Source organism: Microcaecilia unicolor, chromosome 11, assembly GCF_901765095.1.
Source record: "Microcaecilia unicolor chromosome 11, aMicUni1.1, whole genome shotgun sequence".
Classification (NCBI taxonomy): Eukaryota; Metazoa; Chordata; class Amphibia; order Gymnophiona; family Siphonopidae; genus Microcaecilia; species Microcaecilia unicolor.
This window is the reverse complement of record NC_044041.1, coordinates 28,922,504-28,948,879: the sequence shown is the minus strand read 5'-3', so window position 1 is coordinate 28,948,879 and position 26,376 is coordinate 28,922,504. Positions and strand designations below refer to the sequence as shown.

Below are 26,376 nucleotides of genomic sequence, written 5' to 3'. Positions count from 1 at the left end.
TAGATGTCGTATCAAAAATGCCCCACCACATAAGTTTGTAAGTCTAAGTGCTTTGAAAATACACCTCTTAGTATAACATTTTGAGAAATCATAGCATGAGTTTTACTGATCCTGCTAACATAGGATCAATTAAAAAGTTAGATTTCTCTGAAAAAAAAGTGATAATTATTTGTGTTTTTCACCTAATTACAATTATGAAGGCTATTGCTTTTTTAGTTAGTAAAATGCAGAGGCACTGATTTTAGAGAAAAATGTATCCATTTTGTACCGGGGCACATTTGCGCTGGAAATAACCCATGGAGAGCATTCGTTATTCAAGACACACAGATTGAAACCAACACTGCTCAGGTCTTAATTCTCCTGTGTTACTGCGGAGCATGTGTTAGCCAGCATTTTGTAATTCACACTGTTTTTCAATCAGGTGGCCAGAGAAGGTACAGACGTTATATTTAATTGCACGGGAATGCGTGCAGGAGATCTGCAACCAGACCCAGATTTAAAACCAGGCCGAGGCCAAATTATACAGGTTAGTCCTCAGTACAGATGGTAAGTGGCGTCCTAAAGTCTTGGTCCCATATAGATGCTGGCTAGAACACCACAGTGTTTCAGATTCAGGCCAAACCTAGGGTGGCCAAAGTGGCGTACTAAGATGGGGGCGGTCCGCCCCGGGTGCACGCCACTGGGGGGTGCCGCAGCGCGCGCCTGGCTCCGAGTTCGCTATCTTCGCTCATTCGCTGCAGCTCCCTCTGCCCCGGAACAGGTTACTTCCTGTTCCGGGGCAGAGGGAGCTGCAGCGAACGAGCGAAGTTAGCGAACTTTTCGGAGCCAACAGGCGCGCGCCACGGCACCTCCCCCAGCGGCGTGCACCCGGGGGGGGGGGTCATTTCGCGGGGGGGAGGTGTCATTTCGTGGGGGGGGGGGCACATCGGCGATCCGCCCCGGGTGCCATCCTGGCTAGGAACGCCACTGTGGCCAAACACTATGATAAACCCATTTCCCATAGAAGCGTTAACCAGTTTGTCCGGACAAGCAATTCCAATCTCTAAAGCAAAGCTCAGTCAGAAAGCCAAGTCAATGCTAAGATGCTGAGTGGTCAATTCAAAGGAGAAAAACAGAACAACTAGAATGGAAGTGGGAGGGATGGCTATCCACACAAAAACAGAGGATTGGAGAAAGCCAGAGAGCAATTTGTCTTTTTTTTTCAGTTGTCAAGCCAACAAAAGCTTCAAGCAGACACTGAATGCTAATGATTCTGGACAATAGGGACTGGCCTGTCAGGAGCCAAAGGGAAATTAAAAGGCATAGAGTTACCCTACTATAGTACATGGATCCAGCAGTATGACGATATGCAGTGTTATGCTTTTTTATATTGAGGTTATACAACGCCTTCCTTGAACAAAACAAATGATCAAAGCATTTTGCATCACACAAAAATAACAATCAAATACATTATGGTAACAATCCAATACATCAATAAAACTCAATAATATAAAGAACAAACCCCTAAAATATACAGTGGTGGAAATAAGTATTTGATCCCTTGCTGATTTTGTAAGTTTGCCCACTGACAAAGACATGAGCAGCCCATAATTGAAGGGTAGGTTATTGGTAACAGTGAGAGATAGCACATCACAAATTAAATCCGGAAAATCACATTGTGGAAAGTATATGAATTTATTTGCATTCTGCAGAGGGAAATAAGTATTTAATCCCTCTGGCAAACAAGACCTAATACTTGGTGGCAAAACCCTTGTTGGCAAGCACAGCGGTCAGACGTCTTCTGTAGTTGATGATGAGGTTTGCACACATGTCAGGAGGAATTTTGGTCCACTCCTCTTTGCAGATCATCTCTAAATCATTAAGAGTTCTGGGCTGTCGCTTGGCAACTCGCAGCTTCAGCTCCCTCCATAAGTTTTCAATGGGATTAAGGTCTGGTGACTGGCTAGGCCATTCCATGACCCTAATGTGCTTCTTCCTGAGCCACTCCTTTGTTGCCTTGGCTGTATGTTTTGGGTCATTGTCGTGCTGGAAGACCCAGCCACGACCCATTTTTAAGGCCCTGGCGGAGGGAAGGAGGTTGTCACTCAGAATTGTACGGTACATGGCCCCATCCATTCTCCCATTGATGCGGTGAAGTAGTCCTGTGCCCTTAGCAGAGAAACACCCCCAAAACATAACATTTCCACCTCCATGCTTGACAGTGGGGACGGTGTTCTTTGGGTCATAGGCAGCATTTCTCTTCCTCCAAACACGGCGAGTTGAGTTCATGCCAAAGAGCTCAATTTTTGTCTCATCTGACCACAGCACCTTCTCCCAATCACTCTCGGCATCATCCAGGTGTTCACTGGCAAACTTCAGATGGGCCGTCACATGTGCCTTCCGGAGCAGGGGGACCTTGCGGGCACTGCAGGATTGCAATCCGTTATGTCGTAATGTGTTACCAATGGTTTTCGTGGTGACAGTGGTCCCAGCTGCCTTGAGATCATTGACAAGTTCCCCCCTTGTAGTTGTAGGCTGATTTCTAACCTTCCTCATGATCAAGGATACCCCACGAGGTGAGATTTTGCGTGGAGCCCCAGATCTTTGTCGATTGACAGTCATTTTGTACTTCTTCCATTTTCTTACTATGGCACCAACAGTTGTCTCCTTCTCGCCCAGCGTCTTACTGATGGTTTTGTAGCCCATTCCAGCCTTGTGCAGGTGTATGATCTTGTCCCTGACATCCTTAGACAGCTCCTTGCTCTTGGCCATTTTGTAGAGGTTAGAGTCTGACTGATTCACTGAGTCTGTGGACAGGTGTCTTTCATACAGGTGACCATTGCCGACAGCTGTCTGTCATGCAGGTAACGAGTTGATTTGGAGCATCTACCTGGTCTGTAGGGGCCAGATCTCTTACTGGTTGGTGGGGGATCAAATACTTATTTCCCTCTGCAGAATGCAAATAAATTCATATACTTTCCACAATGTGATTTTCCGGATTTAATTTGTGATGTGCTATCTCTCACTGTTACCAATAACCTACCCTTCAATTATGGGCTGCTCATGTCTTTGTCAGTGGGCAAACTTACAAAATCAGCAAGGGATCAAATACTTATTTCCACCACTGTAAATATGTGAATAGTTCAGAACCATGACACGAACCACTACTCTTACTAGAGTGGAGCTGTCCAAGTGCATCACAGTGCTGAAGGTGTTCGGTTCAGACGTAGGTAGAGAAGCCTTCAGTATGCCACAGACACGTGGATACAAATGCTGAGCATCATTGACTACAGTACATTAACAAGTGTTAATGCGAGTTATTTGCTTAGTTAATGTAGCAAATAGGCACCACTGAGAAGGATAGAGTTTGCATATGGAGGATAATAATTCTATAACAGGGAGCCTGGTTTTGGTACCTGTTTGAGGCCTACTTTTCTTTATAAAATACCAGCACAAGTTGCTGAGAATATATGTAAATGATAGGCACATAAATGCCCACACCTAGGTTTGTGATAGAATGTATATAAACGATCATATTATATGGTAAATAGGTGGCTCACTAGATGTCCAGAAGTAATTATCATACCTATTCCCCCAGCCCCAGGCCTAGTAGACCTTCCTGATATGCTGTCAACAGAGATTGACACCCAGTATCTGGAAAAATATTGTAGTTTATTTATCTTTATATGGTAAATAATAATAAACCAAGTTCCTAACAATGGTTGTTATATGTCCTGTTACTAATGTCTATGTCAGATAAACACTAAGGGGAAAAAACAGAACAACTATTCTCTAACATGGTTAAACAGGAGACCAACTGGCTTGGCTCCCAATTATAAGAAAAGTAAAATACTTCTTATTTACCCCAAATAGAAGAATTGTAAACACATTGCAATCTTGTCAGCAGGTGATTTTTCCCAGATAATATGTTTTCCCAAATGTAGCTGTGATCCCTCATAAGGCAATGCTGTTCCTCCGGCTCAAGCCAACCAGAGGTGGTGAGCAACAAGGGTGAAAGCAAGAGTTGGGGTTTCTTAGAAAGTTTCTCTGGCAAACAGTTTTGAACGCATTTCTCTAAAGCGAGAGAGGGAACATGTCTGTCTCTTCCATCTCTGACCAGCCATTAGTACATTTTAGTCCCATGGCGGTTTGCATGGCCTCCATAAACAATCTCTGTGATTGGGTGGTATGTGATTCCATCACATAGATACAGCCAAGCAGAGTAAGTCCTTCTCAAGTGGGTCACCAAGGGACAATGTCTCTGCTGTCCTCATGATAAAACCCCATCTGGGAATGTCATGTTATAAAGGCTGTCTGAAGGCAGCAAGTAGTGGTGTACCAAGGGTGGGGCAGTGAGGGACGTCCGCCCCGGGTGCACGCTACAAAGGGGTGCAGGGAGCAGTCATGCGGCTGTCGGCTCCACTGGTTCCCTGCTTCCTCTGACATTACTTCCTGTTCCGGGGCACGGAATTGGCAGAACCAACAGCTGAGCAACTGCTCCCTGCACCCCCAGGAGTTAAGAGCAATGCGCTCGGGGGGTGTTGTGATTCACAGGGGGGGGGGGGTGATGTGCCAGAGAGTTGGCCCCAGCTGGCAGCCTACCTAGGAACACCACTGGCACCAAGTCTCAAGCTGGATTGAACCAGTCCATGGCAAAGAGTAAAGATAGGAGCACAGTGTCTCTGTTCACTTGTGTCCCACAAACCAAGGCTGAAGCAGTAAATCCACAAAGGCAGGAATCCATCTTGGCTGAACGAGTCTTCTTCTGTGCTGCATGTGAGAATAATGGAGCCTTTTATGCCCCACCCTGTTCTATAGTAATGGCGTGTAATTTTGTACGCCATTATGCTCCTCCCCATGTGCATGCCTGCTGAAAAAATACACGCCATCAACTCATAGAATGTATTCTTCCAGGATAATCCTCAGGAGCTTAGCCTAGAATGGATGGCAGAGCTGGTGGTTGGGAGGCGGGGCTAGTGCTGGGCAGACTTATACAGTCTGTGCCGGGGCTGGTGGTTGGGAGGCGGGACTAGTGCTGGGCAGACTTATACGGTCTATGCCGGGATTGGTGGTTGGGCGGCGGGGACAGTGCTGGGTAGACTTATACGGTCTGTGCCAGAGCTGGTGGTGGAAGGCGGGACTGGTAGTTGGGAGGCGGGGATAGTGCTGGGCAGACTTATACGGTCTGTGCCAGAGCTGGTGGTGGGAGGCGGGGTTGGTGGTTGGGAGGCGGGGATAGGGCTGGCCAGACTTATACGGTCTGTGCCAGAGCCGGTGGTGGGAGGCAGGACTGGTGGTTGAGAGGCGGGGATAGTGCCGGGCAGACTTATACGGTCTGTGCCAGAACCGGTGGTGGGAGGCGGGGCTAGTGGTTGGGAGGCAGGGATAGTGCTGGGCAGACTTATACGGTCTGTACCCTGAAAAGGACAGGTACAAATCAAGGTAAGGTATACACAAAAAGTAGCACATATGAATTTATCTTCTTGGGCAGACTGGATGGACCGTGCAGGTCTTTTTCTGCCGTCATCTACTATGTTACTATGTTAGTCGGTATTCTGTAAAAGACCACTTAAACACATAAATGACTAGAATACTGTCATTGATTCGCCATTTTGCTGTCTACAGCTGGGTAGCTCCCTATGAAATTATCCCCATAATAACATGCGCTAATGTACATTAATGTGTTTTAACATGTCAGCATAGGTTGGTAAATGAGGGCTTATGTTGAAGTTAACCAATCCTGAGCACCCTGTACACTGGCCTGGTGAGGAGCAAAATGTTGTGGAATGTGATCCGCATTGCCTTCTAATTCTCACAAATAATTATTACCCTTAATAGTTCATGTCTCATTTTATAAAGAGTAAAGGGTCATGGATTTGATATACCGCCTTTCTGTGAGTACAACCAAAGCGGTTGGGTTATGTAGCTGGAAAGATGATCAGGGCTGGGTGGTTCAGAAGATGGCAGGGTTGGGTGATATGGTTAGGTTAGTAAGTAGGCAACTAGAGCAGCTCAGAAAGCAGAAATGTTAAGCAGGATGGGGCAATAATTGGAGGATACGAAAATTAGTTTCTTAAGAGGAGTTTCATTTTCTTGCTGAAAAAGTCACCAGTGATGAGAGATTAAGAGAATTATATTCATAATACCAAATGAAGCAACAGTTATACTCATAATACCAAATGAAGCAAGAATATTGTCGTGAGTGGCCTGATGCATGAATTAGTCTCTAAAATATCTGTTCCATTACATAGCTTCCCACTATTCCAGAACCTATGGGATAGTTGTATCCATCAACCAGCAGGTGGAGATAGAGAACTGAAAATTGAGCTGAGACATATCTCTATTGGCATCCAATCCAGCTCCTCAGTATTTTCTATTCCAGCAGGTAGATGCACACACTTTTCAGCCTCTGGTTCTGTGATTTGCTCCTGGCCCAGTGGGTCAGCTGGTCCCCAGTTGAGCTTTGCAGGTGGTTTGAGTCCTATCTGGAGGTCTTCAGATCCCTATCTCTGATGCCCTGTGAATTTACTTTTTCCCTTCCTTCACCTCTCCCCTGTTTCCTGTAGAGCTCTCCTTTTCCAGCATAACAACCTAAAAAAAAAGAGAAGGAAAGAGGTTTTCTGGAGAGCGTGGGACAGAGTAAAAGTCCTGAACCTCTGTCATCTGTGCTAAGACTTGGAGACTGTAAGCTTGGGGGAGAGCATCCGGCAGTGGTAAGTGTGACTAAAGTTTGACGCAGAACCGCTTGGAAGGCTACAAGTTCTACTTGGTGCAGGGATCCTGACTCACCGCTTAGGACCGCATTGTGCTGCGCTTGTCACAGTTGGGGTGAATGCTGAATCCCGAGGAGGCAGTTAAGCAGTGTCAGGACATTGTAGTACATGCAAGCTAGGATTCCTGTGGGATGCAGAAGAAATGGTTAGCAGCAGCATATCTTTGGGTTTGACACAGCATCCAAATATACCGGGGACTCTAGGCTCTCCGGCAGGGCCGGTGTGCATTTTGATGCAGGAGAACGCAGGAAAGGGCGCCATTTTGTTGGGGTTGACTGGTAGTAAGGCTTAAAATGTATTGTACTGTTTTGGGATCTTGCCAGGTACTTGTGACCTGGATTGGCCACTGTTGGGCTTGATGGACCTTCGATCTGTCCCAGTATGGCAACGCTTAAAAAAAACAAACCAAACAGCCTCTGTGTGATCACGCGCAGAGCACAATCGCAGTTTTACAGTCTCAGGGCCTGACAGAGCATTCAATTTCATCAGGACCTTTGTTTTTTCCAGAGTCTATATTGCTCTTACACTAGGCCTATTTACTGAAGGAGGGGCAGTCAGAGTTGCTGAGAGGTGCATCAGTTTCTCATCTCACTGCCCCTCTGGCTACTAAGAAATTTCGTTTAGACCTCCAGGAGTGGGCAGATAAGGCGATCTCTGCTTCTCCCTCCTTATCTGATGTGGCCTCTCTCTGTTCAGAGAAGCCACCATTGAAGGAGCCATTAGAAGAGGGAGAGCTCCCTCTGCGGAGGGGGATGATCCGAAAGTACTGAGGTTGTTTCATAATGAGGGCTCGGTACTCTTATTTCTGAGGTACTAGTGGTACCTTCCATTGAGGAACCTTCTGCTTTGGTGTCAGGGGTTCCATCTTTGTTGATCATGAGGGGCTTAGAGGTCCTTCTAAGGCCTTCTCGATGCATCCAGACATTCAGGACCTGATTACAGCAGAATGGGTCTCACTGGATGTGTGGCTGAAAGTGGGAAGAAACATGACTCGCCTCTACCTGTTGGTTCCGGAGGAGAAAGATAAATTGCAGCTTCCCAGGGTGGACTCCCTTGTTATGGTAGTGACTAGGAAGACCACCTTGCCGATGGAAGGGGGCATTGCCCTAAAAGACCTATGGGATAGGAAGTTAGAACACTCACGGAAACAAGCATTTGAAGTGGCATGGTGCTTCCCGCATATCTCTTGTTCTGTACAAGTTGTCCAGAGATGAGAGAGGTCCACATGTTTGCTTATCTGGTTAGTGTTAGGTTAGCAAGTTGTTTAAGGTTGGTGTGTTTTATTATGAGTTTCTCCTTACTGCTTGTCTACGTAAACAGGGCTGCCGAGAGACTGGGCTGGGCCCGGGGCAAGGCCGCTCCCGGGGCCCCGCCGCCACCCCCCACCCCAAGGTCGTCGTCGTCGCCGCTGCCTCCCCTCCACCCGCCTCCCTCCGTCCACCACCGGGCCGGGCCTCCCTGAATTCAAATTATAGCGCCTCACCTCGACCTTGCTCTGTGTGAAAGAAGCGCAGCAGCGGCAGTCTGCAGATCGCCTCCCTTCAGGCCTTCCCTCCCTGTGTCCCACCCTCAACTGACGTAACTTGCACGAGGGCGAGACACATGGAGGGAAGGCCCGAAGGGAGGCGATCTGCAGACTGCCACTGCTGCGCTTCTTTCACACGGAGCGAGGTCGAGGTGAGGCGCTATGATTTGAATTCAGGGGGGCCCAGTGGTGGACGGAGGGGGGCAGGTGGAGGGGACTGCGGCGCCGGGCCCCCCTTTGAGGCCTGGGCCTGGGGAATTTTGTCCCCCCTGTCCCCCCTCTCGGTGGCCCTGTATATAAACACTGAGAAGCTGGACTGGATGCCAAGAGAGACATGTCTCAGCTCTGTTTTTCGTTCTCTATCACCACCTGCTGGTTGATGGACACAACTATCCCACAGGTTCTAGAATAATACGAAGGAGTAATGGAAAGAAAATGATCAGGTAAGACCTAATTTCTCCTTTTGAGAAATATGCCTAATAAGTTTCTCATTTTAGAATGTACTGTATAAGTTCACATTTCAGTAATTTATAGATTTACTCCTTTGATAGGTTTTCGCCCCTTGGATGAAGCACTTTATTTTAACGCATGATTTCCATACCGGTGTCTATACCACACCATACATTATTCCAGGGTAAGTAACAAGTTGTGCATTAGTAAATTATGTGTCAATATTTCCAAGTTCACGTGTATTTTGTGTAGTGTTGTTATTATATGATAATTTCAAATATGCTATTGATTTTGCACTCATGCCGAATCCTCACCTCTAAAAATGAAATGGAGAAGCTTTAAAACTGAGCAAGGAAACTTCTCAGCAAAATCAGAAATGGACAAAACCCAGCATTTTGCCTTTGTGAAAAATGCCTGTTCCCACAAATACCTTTGTCGTACTGCGCAATGGGAAAGCGTTTGGCAAAAAGAGGTGAAAAATGGAGATATATTAACCATTTCCATGCTCCCCCTAATTTTTGTCTTTTTATGGATGAAATGTTACACAACTGGCAAATTTGGGGTTTATTTTATTTTTGCTATTTCCTCTTGTTTAGGTCCAGGTCTGTATCTGCACAATGTTCCCTGCTACCTAGATAATTTTTGAAACTTCCCTTGGTATTCGCTCCCTGTGGGTTAGGTTTTCACAATATACCTACTGAATATGCATGAGAGAGATTTGCATGTCTATTGCTTCCATTCTATGCAAATCTCTTTTATGCGTATTCATTAGGCATGTTCTGAAAACCTGATCCATTAGCATCCCTCAAGAACTTGGAGTGAAGACCACACTTCCATACCCCGTTGCCCTACACTGCTTTCTTCATCTTCCCCTTGTAGCCAAACATTCAATTGCTGGCCACTCTGGGCTTCCAGTGGAAGCCAATTTACCATCAGTTCTGTTATCTTAGTCAAGCCTCTTTCTATGTGCTTGCAGGAGCCAACTGGTGACACTGGGAGGGATTTTCCAGTTGGGAAACTGGAGTGAGCAGAACAACTCAAAGGATCACAAAACTGTTTGGGAAGATTGCTGCCAGTTGGTGCCCAGTTTGAAGGTGAGAGAATTGGGCAAATCTTCATTGTATTGTCATTATGGTGCATTACAGAAAATTTACACAGTACCAATGGGTCTAAGTTAGGCATTCTCAGCTCTGCCCTTAGGACACACCAAGCCATTCTAGTCTTCAAGCTATATACAATGAATATGTATAAAATAAATTTGAATGTAATGCTTCCATTGTATGTAAATCTATCTCATGCATATTCATTGTGGGTATCCTGAAAACCTAACTGGCTTGGTGTATCCTGTGTTGAGAACAGTGGTGTGTTGGAGCCAGCTCGCACCGGCTCGCGAGAGCCATTTAAGTTTTTAAGAACTTTGGGAGTCTGTTGTTAAACTAGGCCCCTTCCCCCCCATGGCTACTTTAACAACTGGCTCCCAAAATTTGGGCTCGAGCCCCCTCCTGAATTCCTTTTTACTTTGCTGGCAAGGATGCCAAGTACCACCAGCTAAATAGCCTGTTGCCGCTCCCCGCCGCTTCTTTCTGGCTCTGAGCAGTATGCGCAAGGAGTCCTGGCATGCTGCTTAGAGCCATAAACAAGCAGCGGGGAGTGGCTATTTGGCTGGCGGGGCTTGGCATCCCAGCCATCAAAGGTATGCCTAGCGCCCACATGGGGAGGGGGGGAGGCAAGAAAGAGAAATGTGTTGCCCCTCTGCAAATTGCAGGGCTGGCTACACCTGCCTGGAGAGAGAGCCCGTTGTTAAACATTTACCAGCACACCCCTTGTTGAGAACCCTGCTGTAAGGGCAGTAGCCTACAACAGATAGACACAGAAAGGCAGACTGACCTGCATATACTGTAGGTACTTGTTGAAGGACCCATTGAAACTGATGGGCAAAAAGGTATCTACAGTACAGTCTCAATTATCCGACGTAAACCCATTGACAGATAACTGAAAAGTTAGATAATATGGAAACCCTGCATAAACCCCTTAAACAATGCATAAACAACGGCATACAATTTCCAATTTTCAAAATGGGTGAAGACGGTTATACCTAGGTGAAACGTGTAGAGGGCCATACTCACTTCTACTGTATTTGTTCCTGAATTAAGAGACAATTGTGGTTGGGATGTGGAGAGAAGAGCTTATGTAAATGAAACCAATCACAAAACCTCCCAAAAACGTAGGCAAATCTGATTTTTTTTAAGCATGACAGACACAGTGTCCGACACAGAAACCTAGCAAATGATATATCTGTAACACAATAATGCATACCAAGATATCCAATAACTGTGTGTGTGTATATTATGTTGTGGTTTGACGAGGAAAAAGCCTCAGATGCTAAGGAAAGCTCCTTTGTTAGTCACCCAACTTAAGGGAGCAACCTTTAATTCATCATAGGCTAAAAAATTGTACATTTTCAGGAATCACAGCTTTGGATATAGTCGGTTAGCATCACGGACCCTGAGGCAGTCTACGAAACTCGGGCCAAAGTCGGGCCGTGACCGGTGAATTATGACTACAGCTGTTGAGAAAAGTGCACCTTAGAACCTTAAAGATATCAATCTGGTTCAAGTGTAAGATTGTAACATCTAAGAGGTTTTTTAGCCTATGATGAATGAAAGGTTGCTCTCTTAAGTTGGGTGACTAACAAAGGAGCTTTCCTTAGCATTTGAGGCTTTTTCCTCGTTAAACCACAACATAATATACACACACAGTTATTGGATATCTTGGTATGCTTTATCGTGGATAGACTTTAAGGATAATCCAAGCCTTGATTTGATATTTAGAGATATCTGTAACACAGCCAGAGAACCACATCCCGGGGTTGTGCTGTGGTCTTTTAGACAGTGCACAGTGGGAAGGATTTACTTAAAATTAACAGCACAAATGGAAGGAGTCTGAAGAGCTAAGGATTAAACATTTTGCAGGTACCTGCTGCATTCGAAGGGCCTACTCAGGACTAGTGACTTTAGCTTGCAAACTTTTCTTTGCATTTTTACCTTTCTACTATACCAGAGAACATTGGTGTGAATGAGTTCTGCCCAAATTATGACAAACGCAATGAAAACAAATCTATGATTTGGTAAACAGTCTATTGCAATAGAGCAGTGGCGTAGCTATGGTTTGGGCCTGAGGCCTACCCAGTCTAGTGGCCCCCAAAGCACCTTGGCGGTGCCTCACGCCTCTCTCTCTCTTGCCCTCACGGCAGCTGCCCGTCTCTCTCTAAATTCCCCATCTACGCCCCATCTACCTTTGAGCTATCGCCGGCAGCAATTCCTGTGATCAATCTGCACCAGCCTTGCAGGCTTCCCTCTACCACATCCTGCTCTCGATGACATAATTTCCTGTTTCTTCACTGACAGGGATGCGGTAGAGGGAAGCCTGCAGGACTGGCACAGGCTGCTTACTGGAATCACTGCCGGCAACGGCTTGGAGGTAGACCAGGGAGGGAGAAAGGAGCAGATGTCGGCGGAGGGAGGGGGGAAGGAAAGAGAGTAAAAATGCCGGAGGGGAGAGAGGAACGGATGGCGGGGGGGGGGGGGAAGAAAGGAATGGATGCTGCGTGGGGGGGGGGGGGAGAGAGGAACAGATGCTGAACAGGGGGTGGGGGGAGGAGAAACATGACAATAGTGAGGGCAGAGGGAGTTTAACAAAAAAACTGTATGGGTGGGGGTGGGAAGGGCCCACTCGGGTTAACTTGGGGCCCACCAAAATAGCAGGTCTGGTTATGGTCCCGTGATAAAGGCCTCACTTTGGCTGAATTTGGCAAAGAAATAGACTTCAAAGTTCATCTGAGACAGGCAAACACGAATAGATCCTCAACTACCTTACTTATTGGAGAAGGTGGAAAAATGCTCAGTTAGGTTCCTCCAGATGTTAGAAATCTCTGCAATTTTGCAGAAGGGTCTTTAGCTTCTCATTTTTCGACAGTGACAGACATCCTGCATCACACAAAGACAAACATGCTGTTAACATTAACCATTTTCCATCAGAATTTGATTTGAGGTGGGATTTTTTCAAAAAATGAACTTTCTTTTTTTGCTGTGCTGCAACTGGGTTAGCAGAAATTGCACCTGTGCACATGATGTGACGTTAGCAAATGCCCCGTAAGTGGAATTCTGCAAAGTTCATTCAGTTATTCTATTTCCAGAATGCAAAAATTGTGACCGAGTGGTCCGGCTTACGACCAGTGCGAAACAAAGTTCGGCTGGAAAGAGAAGCTCTTACGTACGGAAGCAATACGGTCCAGGTAAAGGCTGCTTTTCAAGGGCGAACGGTGGCCAAGAAGGACAGGGTAGAGGAAGGGCTACCAGGGCAGCTGAACATGTTTTTGGTAAGGGGGGGGGGGACAAACAAACCAACCTCTGGCCCCACCCCACACTCTCTAATTGCTAATGCTATGCTGGACAGAACATTGGTAGGTATAGCTGCCGAGAGGGGAGCGCAGGGGGGACAAAATTCCCCGGGCCCGGATCTCCTGTGGGGGGGGCGGTGCAGGGGTCTTTCTCTCTCTCTCTGCTGCTCCTGATGGGTCCCAGGTGATTGCGTCCCGACAGGAACAGGAGAGAGAAAACTCCAGCACCAGGCCCCCCTTGCATTGCCTGCCTAGCACCTGCTGGGCCCTCAGGCTGTGCATGCTCAGTTTTGAGACTGAGCATGTGTGACCTGAGGAAAGCAGCCGCGGGGGGGGGGGGGGGGGGGGCAATGCTGGGCTGAAGAAGGAGCCCTGCAGCTGGCGGGGCCAACCAAGGTACTTTGGGTGGGCGGGCGGGCTAGAGCGGTGGCCCTGTTGGTAGGACTACGACCCCAGTATCCCACCCCATTCCACTGTCTCTGGAATCTGCAGCTTTATTATTCCCTAAGAACTGTTGCAGTTTGGAGGGGCCATAACTAGGAATGTTGTTAAGGCTGAGAGGAGGCAGGAATGGGGGCTTCAGGAGTAATAAGGGTGGGCCTGACATTCAAAGCCATTTAACCAGACAGGAGAGGCTCCTGCCTGGTTAAATGGCGCTCAGTGCCCTGACCACAGATATTCAGCAGAACTTAACTGGGCAATGCCACAGTACCCAGTCTTAGTGCCAAGGCATGCATGGAGCTGATCCTTAACCAGTTCACGGCAATATTCCTTCTGCTAACCATTTAAGAAAGCGGATAAAATTATGACAGCAAAAAGGCTGTCCTGACTTTATCCACCATGGGTCCGAATATCGACCGGTCCGCAGTTAGCTGCTAGGTGGCCGCTGTGACCCGGGTATTACTACTACTACTGCTTATTGTTTCTATAATGCCAGTAGACGTACACAGTGCTGTACATTAAACATGTAAGAGACAGGCAGACATGGCATTGAATATGCAGGCTGACCACTGCAAGATGAATATTACCCTGGTCTGTCCTCATGCAAAAGAGTGGGAAAAGTGAGTAAACTCACTAGCGAAGAAAGACCATGATTTCAAGACAAGGTGCAAACCATGAGTTTGCAAAACAGTGAATTGAAGGCAAAGTCCCAGAAAAGGCACAGGATAAGGATGAGGTGACACAGCGCTTACATGCATGACTTAGCGCCTACTGTAGTATTTAGCCCTAAGCAAATAGAGTCAAGTGTCTTTATCTAGACAGAGATTTTGGAACATCATATGTATGAAAACACTTACATTAATTCTGCTGTGATGTTTTCCTCTTTTAGGTGATACATAATTATGGCCATGGTGGGTTTGGTTTGACCATTCACTGGGGCTGCGCCATGGAGGCCGCCAAGATATTTGGAAATATTTTACAAGAAAAAAAGATGATAAAACCACAGTCAATGCTCTGATACGTTGGCAGTGAAACAGGATAATCTGTCCACATTTCAGGAACTGCGAGGAATGACCATTCTACCCTGCCTCCCGTCATTACTTCCTCAACTCATTTCACATTTAAATTCCTGATTATAGGTTGTTTGTAAGCAGCAGTGATCGTCTTAAGAGAGGGGAGCAGTGTGTTAAATACTTAAAATATTTTTGTACTGCACAGCTTAAATTCTGAATGGTTTTACAAAGTACACACAGAGTAATTTATACAAACAAACGAAGAGTAAAAACATAAACCTAGCATTCTACAAATGTGTTCAAATGCAAAACTCATAATTCATCATACCTACAATCAAATAGTATAAAAGCATAGCGGTCAATACGCAGCCTGTGGCAGTCGGCTTATTTTTTTCAAACACGCCACCACGGGCTGATTTAAAAATCAATCTAATCAAATCTAATCTACTTACTTATAAACCGCTTAATCCCAGCATTTGGTCCAAAGTGGTTTACAAAAGATAATGAATTACAATAAGGGAGAAAAATTATTAAAAGGCTAAATTGGATATTTTTGAAACAAATATGTTTTTAATTGTTTATAAAAAAAATAACAGAAGATGCCCGAGTTAGAAAAGATGCTGAAGGATTTCAAATGTGAACCGCTTGATAGAAAAGACCTTTTGTAAATCCTTGTTGTCAAATAGATTTAAACGATGGACGAATGTCTAACTCGTATGTCATGCACGTAAGTTCGATCATGTTTGTTTCTCCTCTGTTCCAAAATCTTCATTGACTCCCTGTTGAAAAATATATTTGGCGAACGCCTTTGACGGTACTCTGTAAGCCACGTTGAGCCTGCAAATAGGTGGGGAAATGTGGGGTACAAATGTAACAAATAAATAAATAAATATTATATTCAAGTTGCTGACACTCACTTTTAAAGCTCACAGACTTGGTTTCCTTGTGATATCAAAATGCGAGTTTTCAGATGTCCAAAACATGAATAGAGCTTCTAAAATTACCACCAATGTTTCTTTAAAATACAGAGTTGTTGTACTATTGTACTAATTGAGTAATTGCTACCTTGTATATTGAATTGGTTGTTTTTTAACAATAAAAATACAGAGTTGTTAGTTTCAATGACTTATCACTGAAGGACTGAGTTCAGGACAAAATGCTAAGTGCAGCAGAACGAGAGCAAAAGTTCAAAAAGATCCGCAGTCAAGCGGAGAACTCGAACGCCCCCACGGGAGAACACGGGTATGAGAGCATCCATGTTGCGACCTCACCTTGAGTATTGCATTCAATTCTGGTCGCTGTATCTCAAAAAAGATATAGCGGAATTAGAGAACGCTCAAAGAAGAGTGACCAAAATGATTAAAGGGATGGAACTCCTCCCACAGAGGTGTATCTGGACTCCGGCGGTAGGGGGGGCCAGAGCCAGAGGGAGGGGGCACATTTTAGCCCCCCCGGCGCCACTGACCCCCCCCCCACTGCTATCACCACCCCCCCCCCCCCCCCCGCCGCCATTGCCAGACCCCCACCACCACCAACGCCTCTCTCCACCCCCCCTCCCACCGCCAACCCTCCCCCACTGCTGTCGCTTACCTTTGCTGGCAGGGGACCCCAACCCCCCGCCAGCCGAGGTCCTCTCTTCCGTTGCAGGCTGCAAGTTGCAAAGCTTCCTGTTCTTCTGAGTACAACACGCAGGACGTCAGACTCAGAAGAACAGGAAGCTTTGCAACTTGCAGCCTGCTGTAACGGAAGAGAGGACCTCGGCTGGCGGGGGTTGGGGTCCCCTGCCAGCAAAGATAGGCGACGGGTTGGTGGCGGTAGGGTGGTCCAGGCCAAAATCTGCGGGGCCCCAGGCAGATATGCCCCTGTCCTCCCATATGAGGAAAGACTAAAGAGGTTAGGGCTCTTCAGCTTAGAAAAGAGATGGATGAGGGGGAGATATGATTGAGGTCTATAAAATCCTGTGTGGTGTAGAATGGGTAAAAGTGAATCGATTTTTCACTCTTTCAAAAAGTACAAAGAGCAGGGGACACGCAATAAAATTACATGGAAATACTTTTAAAACAAATAGGAGGAAATATTTTTTCACTCAAACTCACTGCCAGAGGATGTGGGTACAAGTCAGTGTATCAAGGTTTTAAAAAGGGTTAGACAAGTTCTGGAGGAAAAGTCTATAGTCTGTTATGGAGATAAACATGGAGGAAGCCACTGCTTGCCCCAGGATTGGTAGCATGGAATGTTGCTACTATTTGGGTTTCTGCCAGGTACTTGTGACCTGGATTGACCTCTGTTGGAAGCAGGATACTGGGCTAGATGGACCATTAGTCTGACCCAGTGTGGCTATTCTTATGTTCTTATTTGAGGCAGAGGAACTCATTGACACTAACTAGGTAACCTTTTATCATCCATCCAACATGCCCGAGTGGGTTCCCAAGTTAACTTCTACTGTGTAACAAAAGAGTAATCCCAGGGCATTTCCACTACGCTTTTCTCTATTGATCTTCTAGGACTAAAATAACGTTCTTGAACAAAATTCAAGACCCAAAAGCAAAAATGCATCATGGGAATCCCAAGTCATGGGAACAAAGTGGTACAGTAGACTTTACAGCAGAAAACCTGGAAGTGGGACGTAAAAAGGGGCTATGTTTTCAAATATATGAAATAAACTTTATTTATAAAGTATTTAAGTACATGTCCCCTCTGCTTATTGCCCAAGTCTGAGTGTAACTGTTTTCTTCAATAGGGGCAAATCTTCAAACCAGCAGAACCACCATAAACTCCACACTAGAGCTGAGCAATAATATCAGTAGTGTAACCATTGGGGGTGGAGGAAGAGACCTGAGTCCCTCCACTTTGGGCTTGAACCCTCCTAAAATTGTGGCACTATCTATTGCTATGGCTAGTAGGGATCCTAAGCCTTGATAGCAAAGGAGGTCCAGAAATGCTCCAATCCTGTCAGTTGGGTCACTTTCCATACGTTGGGGTGGGGGGGGGGGAAGAGGGGAGCAGCAGCAACCCATGGAAAATGCTGCTGACTGCCAGTGCTGGAGCATTTCTGGCCTCCAGATGAGGATCTCTTCTGCTGGTAAAGCTTGGGAACCCTACTAGTTCAGGTATGTGCATTTTGGGGGGGAGGGGGGGAGGGGAGCAAGTGGCAGGACAAAATTTTGTGTCTTCCCACCTTGGAATTGGACCCCCCCCCCCCAAATTCAACATCTGGCTATGTGACTCAATAATAGAGTCCCTGCCTTGACTATTCAACACTCTGCTTGCAATTCATGCTCTTCTAACCAGTAAAGACCTTTCTTTTTGCACCTCTTGTCCCTTCCTATTGTACTTTTGCTTTGTGTATCAGTTCGTTGTTTCATGAATTTTTGTCTCTTAAGATACCTCTCATGTTATCTTGAAGAGTTCATTGCATTTTTCATTCATAATTTGTGATCATCTACGTTTCTTTGGGCACCTTTCAAAAAGTGGCTACATTGACAGTGCTTACCAGCCATCCAGAGGGAAGCTACTCTATAGTGATGTGTAAATCTGGCTGGAAGAGGCGCAGGGTTGATTTGATATGTCCAAATTCTGCTCCAGATTTCTGTAAACTGGTCAGACCTGCGGTTGACTTCTTCAGTTTATCAATATTTGCATTGAAGCAGTTCTGTTACAGATTTTGTAAAACCTGCATTGAAGGCTTTACAAGATAACCTGGTAGAAATGCCAAGAATTTCACTACCAGATCTGATAAAATACACCCAGTTCAGGGTCACCAAGAGGGGAGGGGGGGGGGCAAGATTCTCTGTCTCTCCTGCTCCTGTGTTCCAGGACCTGGATGATTGCATTAACACAACAACCTGGGTCCTGGCACACAGCAGCAGGAGATGACAGACTGAGGGAGGAGGGGTAGGGGGGATGGCCCGAGTGTGGGGGTTGGCGCCGTGTAGCTGTGGCCCAGGTGGGGGTAGTGGTCCTGCCCCGGGCCCGGTTGTGTCTCTCTCTGTACGTTTCTAGGCCACAGGTAGGAAGTTACATCAGTCTAATGGCCTTGTTTAATAAGCGTTTTCACAGAGACACAGGGAGGGTAATCTTGAAAGGCATTTCCATGGGTGAAACAATGCTTTACCTCCAGAAATGTTTTCTGCAGTTCTGCACCAGATTGCTTTGCTCACGATTTAGTTATATTTCCACACTAACGGTCTTCCTAAAGACCATCCTAATTTATTGATGTTACTTCTGGTCTCTCAGTTCTTCACAACAGATTCACAGACTCCTGATGCAGGCCTCCTGGCCGAAATACAACGTTGTGTTGAGTCTTTTCGATTTTCAATAGATACTGCATTACTTCAGTACTCCGTGGTCCTGTCTTTGGTTTTCATTCCCACTTTCCTTCTCCATTTGAGTTTTCCTGTGGGATCCCTTGAGTTCTCCAAGCTTGTGGATTCTCTGGTTTTTATAAAACTGCCCACTCTTTATGTGGGTAAAAGTCCTCTTTACATGCACATTTGCTAGGTTGGGGTAAAGGTCTGGAAATACCCACATGTGCTTGTGTTTTTTTTTTATTGGAAAAAATATTCATGTAAATTAGCAAGTGTGACATTCCTAAAGTAGTTTTCCAAAGGAAGTTTTCAAAGTGAAAGTATAGAAGTCTTCAGTTCAAAAATGATTGCAAAGTCCACAAGTCTACAGACTTTGCACTATCCAGCCAGTCTTAAAATCCTCCCCCCCCCAAAAAAAAAAAAAAAAAACGGAAGAAAGCCTTTAGTAGATAAGCCCCTTAAAGAGCAACATTTTGGTTACTGTAAAAAAATTTTATTCAACATAAATTACCCAATGTGGAATTCAACAGTCCAACACTGCATCAACATATGAACAGAAGGAGCATCATACAACAAGCTCAACCTACATGAAGTCCAAACATAGAAATGCACTTGGTTTACAAAATGTACATTCAGACAGAAGGGAACATTCAGTTTGCTTTCTGCAAGCAGTTCATAATTCTAAATAATTCATCAAAGCAGTTTTAGATTCTCCCCCTATGGACACACACACACATATATATAATCAGTATCGAATGTTAATAAGATGGTTGATTTTTTTTCACCTCTTCTTGATTCAGGTCAGATTACATCATCTTGCTTTTTCCACTAAATGTTAGTATTATTTTCCTTCCAAGACATAGCAAGAGAAAGAAAAAATGAAGACTGATGGTTGAATATATGTTCTGATCATTTTAAAGGACATATTTCAAGAATATTGCCATATCCTTGCAAATGGCTAAGGAGACTTGGAATTGAGATGTCCAGGTCAGGATGTGCTCAGTTCTGGTGATGCTTTAGCAAAGGATCTGCCGAGGCACATGAAGCAGGAGCAGCCATTTTACAACAAATGAACTGCACGGATGTGGCAGCTTCCAGGTGCAGATGTTGGCACTTACACTTGGAAGTGGTGATTTTGCATCTTCCATGTGTACCTGCCCCATTTTATAAAGCTACTAGTAAAAAAGGCCCGTTTCTGCCTCTGATGAAACGGGCGCTAGCGGGCACGGGAGTCCCTTCCCCTCCCCTTACGCTAGTCTCCCTGGTGGTCTAGAGGTACCTGTTCGGTCGGGGCAGGAAAGAAAGAGCCCCCTCTTTCCTGCCCGTAGCGGTGCTGCTAGCTGCCTTGCTGCATCGTGTGGGATTCTGGCTCTCGGTGTTTCAAAATGGCCGCCGAGAGTTGAAGTCTCGCGAGGCAGCTTCAATTCTCGGTGGCCATTTTGAATTACTGAGAGCCGGACTCAGACACGATGCAGCCGGGCAGCTAGCAGCAGCGCTCCGGGCAGGAAAGCAGGTGTTCCTTTGTTCCTGCCTGAGCGAACAGGTACTGCTAGACCACCAGGGATAGTGGCGTAAGGGGAGGGGAGGTGACAGGGGGTAGGGAAGGTGATGAGGGGAAGAGTGTGCTACCGGGGGCGGGGCGGTACCTTGAAAGGGGCGGGGTGATGGGGCGAAAGGGGCCGGGGTGATGGGCACGTCGGTGGCGGCTGGGATTTCTTGGAAGGGGAGGAGTAGGACTGCTCCCCATGCGTTCATTTGCCTTGTTTTCTTGTTCTGTCCTCGACGTCATCACGTGTGACGCGAGGGCGGGACATGAAGACATGGTGAGTATTGTGGCTTCACCACCATGAACTTACGAACTGGTGTGTGAGTGCCTGCAGTGACGTCAGTGTCCTCAGAACGTTGAGGGTGCGTTTTATTATAGTAGATGTGTAGAGGATGACCGAATTTCAGTTTTGGTTTTGGTGCTGAAACCATTCTGAAATCCTAATTCAGTCCTTTTTCAATTTCGGCCAAAAATACGAGTGTATTTTTGAGTGAAACAGTCCCCCCCCCCCCCCCCCCCAAAGCAGCTCTTGTCTGACGTCCAAGGCCGCCAGAACAAAAACAAGACCTCCCTGGACCCACTACTCCTAGGCTTACCTTAAAAGCATTGGTGGTGCAGTGGGGGCAGGAACGATCTGCATTTGCCCCTGCTGGCTCTGTTGTCAACAGAGTTGTCAAGACTGCTGCCAGAGGTTGTGGCAGCCGTGTTGAGATTGGAGCCTGCATAAGTGGGACTGATTGTCTATCTATGCCAGCTTCAATCTTGACATGGCTCGTAAGACTATTGCTTGAAGTCCCGGCAGCCATGTTGTCAACAGAGCCGGCAGGGGCTAGTGCAGATCACTCCTGCCCCGCTGCACCACCAGTGCTTTTAAAGTAAGCCCGGGGTGGGGGAATCTAGCCCAACAAGTGGTAGTGAGGTCCAGGGGAGCCTCACCTTTGTCCCGGAGGAGGGATGGGGGGAGCCGAGCCTCACAGATCAATTGGCTGGGCATTGGAGGTGAGCAGCTCCTATTGGGAGGGATGGAGAGATGAAGTGCAGTGTGGTTTCATTTAAAGTTTCTGTTTCATCTGAAACCGAGCAACAAAATTCGGAATACCCAAACCCTGCCCCATTGATATCTCTACATAATGTGGATCTCCACGATTAAATATTGAGCTTTGTGAAATCAGTTTTTGCATTCATATGCGATATACACGCATAACGGCCCGTATTTCCACGTGGAAGTCATGAATAAGACTTCAAAATAGCCCCCTTGGTGTACAACAGCCTCAGTGTTCTCAGCTGCACAATTTTCTCAAACCTAGACATCTTGACAAATAGAAATAACCAATCAAATGTGTAGTTCAGGAACTGAGAAACTGTATAGATCAGCGGTTCCCAAACTTGGTCCTGGAGGCCGCTCAGATTTTCGGGGTATCCATAACAAATATTAATCTCTCCGTTCATAAAAATAAACCAAATTCTGAGTTCAAACTCATAAACCAGTCACTCATCTAAGTATACTATGTACCATACAGTGGCCACCTTATTATTTGATGTTTCAATATGCATTTATTTCTTAAAATTTATCACTTCTATTTATAACTGCAGGCCAGTTTTGGCTTAAGAAGAAGCTCCAACTTGCACTAACTGCACAAGAGTGATAACACGTTACAGACATTTGTGATCTATGTGGGACTCTGAATTTTCTATAGCGAACAGTCAGTGATATTATGTTAGTAATACAGGCTTGAGAACAAGGAAACTGTTAATACCTTGAACATGTGTATTTGATATATTGTGATAAGCTGTGCTGAGAGTAGAAGTAAGAATGTATGAATGAGAGGAGTGTTTGAATGGTGAAGGTAATTAGTATATGATATATACTTCAGATGCATATTAAATTTGAGAAGTGCTAAAATTTAAGAAATAAATGCATATTGAAACATCAAATAATAAGGTGGTCACTGTATGGTACATAAATATTAATGAGAGAGATTTGCTTGCAGTGGAGACCGTGCATGCAAATCTCTTTCATGAATATTCATTGTGGATATCCTGCAAACCTGACTGGCTGGGGTGCCTCTAGGAAGGACCAAGTTTGGGAACCAATGCTATAGATGCAAAACAGAAATATCCCATTTAACTGATGAAAGCTATCTGATTATTGAGGTAAACAGGCCACCTTTTTCTCAGGGGACATCGCCTGCTGTCTACTGGGTGCAATGTCTTCTCTCTCCTCCCCCTTCCCCTCCCTTTTATTTTCTCATTCTCGTCTTTCTCTTTCCTACTGATAGTTTGTCATTCCTTTCTTACTTATCCTATGTGATCTTATTGTATTGGCGATATATCATACAATAGACTTGAAACAGGCATGTATTTCGAACACTCGAAGTTTGGGTCTATAATTGGGTATTCAGTAAGACCATAGCTGCCTTCTCTAGCCCAATATTTATGCAGCTCAGTCCAGCAGACCAAGTGTAAACTGTCGGGTCAATTTTCAAAAGGATTTCTACGGATACTACGACCGGGATCCATATGAATCCTCCATCTATAGATCTTCAACATTGGTATGGATGGGATGGGCAGTATGGGAGTGACCAGCCCCAAATTCTCTGTAGAACATGGGGCAGAGAACGGACCCTACCATAAAACACATGGGTTACCCAACTGCATATCACTGCTGTCTGGATAATGGCCAGCAGTCAGAAGGGAATTTGTCTATTCATCACTGCTGGGCAAACCTGCCAGTCCTTCTCAGCCCAGGAAAAGGCCTGACGTGTGACTCTTGTTAATTGAGACAGACCAGACTCGTGCTCAGCACGTAGACTTTCAGCTGCATGAAACATGATGGATGGCAGCGAATTCTTCAGCCTAGGTATTGATTCCTGTGGTTTTAAAACCAAAATTGGCAGAGAAATGGAAGGTATAGCTTTGCAGCAGATAGTGGTGCTGAATATACATATTTTTAAAATGCTGACTACAGCACTGAAATTGACCCATGCATCTTTTGGCCTTCTGAAAGTAATTTAAGGTCAAATTCTTGTTTTCATTCGCAGTGTGAGAGCTACAACAGGCCTTTAACCCTCTGTCTATAAAGCTATGCTCCGCGTCTATCCAGAGAATATAATTTGGCATCACATCTCTAAACCACAACCAAAATGTAAGAGTGGAGGAGTGGCCTAGTGGTTAGGGTGGTGGACTTTGGTCCTGAGGAACTGAGTTTGATTCCCACTTCAGGCACAGGCAGCTCCTTGTGACTCTGGGCAAGTCACTTAACCCTCCATTGCCCCATGTAAGCCGCATTGAGCCTGCCATGAGTGGGAAAGCGCAGGGTACAAATGTAACAAAAATAAAATAGATACTATTGGAGATTCTACATGGAATGTTGCTACTGTTGGAGATTCTACATGACATGGAATGTTGCTTGCTACATTCCATGTAGAAGGCTGCGCAGGCTTCTGTTTCTGTGAGTCTGACATCCTGCACGTACGTGCAGGACGTCAGACTCACAGAAGCAGAAGCCTGCGCGGTCACATTGGTGATCTGCAAGGGCCGACTTCTACATGGAATGTTGCTAGTGGAATAGCAACATTCCATGTAGAATCTCAAATAGAAGCAACAGTGGAGGAGTGGCCTAGTGGTTAGGGTGGTGGACTTTGGTCCTGAGGAACTGAGTTTGATTCCCACTTCAGGCACAGGCAGCTCCTTGTGACTCTGGGCAAGTCACTTAACCCTCCATTGCCTGCCACATTGAGCCTGCCATGAGTGGGAAAGCGTGGGGTACAAATGTAACAAAAAATAAAATAAATCATTCATTCAAGAGGCACGGTAAGCTGGAAGGGAAAGATTGGTCTTCGGTATGCAATTAGAAGCACAGAGCCCTCCTTCCACGAAAATAATTGGCAGGTTACATAAAATGAAATGCAAACAAAAAATATTGCATTATTTTCCTAAACGGTTTCCTGTGGTATATAACACTCTAACTGCAACAGAAAATGAAAACATTCTGGGTCTGAAGTCTAGGGCTGGTTAATTGTGCTGTTGGACAGTTGGTGCCAGTTAAAGGTAGGTTCGCTGCGAGGTGACTAATGAATGTGAGTATGTTTTAGTGAGGACGAGGCAGATGGAAGACAGAGGAGGCAAGGGGCAGGGTGATTTCTGCTGCCAACTGGGTTGCTGAACAGTGCACTGAAGGGAGGATGGGTATCAAGCACAATTCAAGTGCAAACCAGGGGCGTAGCCAGACAGCAGATTTTGGGTGGGCCTAGTCAAGAAGTGGGTGGGCACCAAGTGTTCCCCCCCCCCCCCCCAAAGCAATGAGGCCATTGGAAGCTTAGACTGCTGAAGTGGAAAGCAGTGTTTTCAGCACCATCAGGGGGAGGTCGTCAGCTGGCGAAGCTTGGGATCCCCACTAGGCAGCACTAAATATGTGCTGCTGTTGGGTGGGCCTGAGCCCTAAGTGGATGGACCCAGGCCCACCTGTGGCTACGCCACTGGTGCAAACCACATCTGTACCGTTCTGTGGCATTGGTAGATTGAGTTCAGATCCAAGAAAGACTTGGCAAGTTATCATCTGTGGTCATTTGTCCTGTGGATCAGTGACCATAAAGCTCCATATCAAACAGGATAGACTGAGCCAAGACCAGTTTCACTCTGTTGCAGATGCTTCAAAAGAAACCAGAAAAAGCCCATATCTGCAATATAAGATGGGTTCTATCTGTTCCTTTTAACATGGGCCTGTATGGTCATGCTACCCAGTGGTAAAGCAGATTGCTAGATATTTTTTATGTCGTAGAAATTAGTTCCTCTCAACACTGAAGTTGTTGTTTTACTCAGGAAGCTGCTATGTGCTACACGACAGTGAATAAGGAACCCGCTGGAGTCACAGTCCCTGCAGCTGCATGACTGGAAGGAGTCTGAGGGTTTTAATTGTTACTACATTGACCAGGGATGGGGGGTGGGGAGCATTTTGAGTGGCTGAGAGCACTTACTGGGGTTATATATATTTACAAAGATAAAGACCTACACACAATACTGTTCCTCATATCCACACATTCAAACACGAAAAAGCTATTGGTTTGAGCAGCCGTCAATCAAAATACCCACATTCCATCACAGAATGTTTGACAGCCATCTTGGAAAGTCAACCACCTGAGAAAAAAAATTAAATCAAGGAGCCGATATTCAAAGCCACTTATGAGGTCAGCATTTTAAAAATATTTGAACCTTGACCCCCAAATTCTATAAATGGCACTCAAAATTGCACATGCAAATTTGGGCACACAACTGAATAACAAGCCGGTTGGCGCTACTAATTGGGTGCTCACAATTATTGGCGATAATTTTAGCAACAACTTGATTTTACATGCACATCTTCCTAGTCGGTATACTATAAAGATGCACGTGTACATTTTCATGCGTGCATCTGAAAAGGGGCATAACCATGGGAGGGGCATGGGTGCTACTAAATGGAAGGATGCGGCACCACACCATAGCAACAACCAAAACAGTGGAGCAGTAAAACCAGGCAAGAACCAATCCAGATAAGGAGTAAAACAAAATTTAACATTCAATTCATCAGCAAATGCTTGTGGCATGGGTGGGTCAGGGATGTTCACTTCAGATGAGTGTAGTATTATAGAATACTAGTAAAAAGGCCCATTTCTGTTTGAAAGGAAACGGGTGCTAGCAAGGTTTTCCTCTGAGTGTGTATGTTTGAGAGAGTGACTGTGCGAGAGAGGCTTCTGTTCCTGCTGCTGTGCATTCCCCGTGTTGTGCTGATTCGCTGCTCCCTGTATCGTGGCTCCGCCCCTCTCCTTTCTGCTGGCCAATCTGGTGTGGGTTGTGTGACGTCACTATTATCTACTCCAACATGATCCACAGTTCCAGGCAGCCTCAGAATGTTGGAAGTGAGAATTATTATATAGGATGGCAGGTCTGCACTTAATTTAGGCACAA

The 26,376-nt window shown here is 45.7% G+C and overlaps 1 protein-coding gene across 7 annotated transcripts in view; it reads left to right on the top strand.

Annotated features, from left to right (window-relative positions):
* The window catches only part of DAO (D-amino acid oxidase), a 95,612-nt gene extending 79,910 nt beyond the window's left edge, over positions 1 to 15,702 (top strand). For all 7 annotated transcript variants that reach the window (XM_030217285.1, XM_030217283.1, XM_030217281.1 and 4 more), the window contains exons 7-11: positions 422 to 526; positions 8,829 to 8,911; positions 9,704 to 9,821; positions 12,923 to 13,021; positions 14,457 to 15,702. In XM_030217285.1, the coding sequence (XP_030073145.1) occupies positions 422 to 526; positions 8,829 to 8,911; positions 9,704 to 9,821; positions 12,923 to 13,021; positions 14,457 to 14,585 (534 nt within the window). In that variant the 3' untranslated portion in view covers positions 14,586 to 15,702. The remainder of the gene's footprint in view (positions 1 to 421; positions 527 to 8,828; positions 8,912 to 9,703; positions 9,822 to 12,922; positions 13,022 to 14,456) is intronic.
* The last annotated feature ends 10,674 nt before the right edge of the window (positions 15,703 to 26,376 follow it).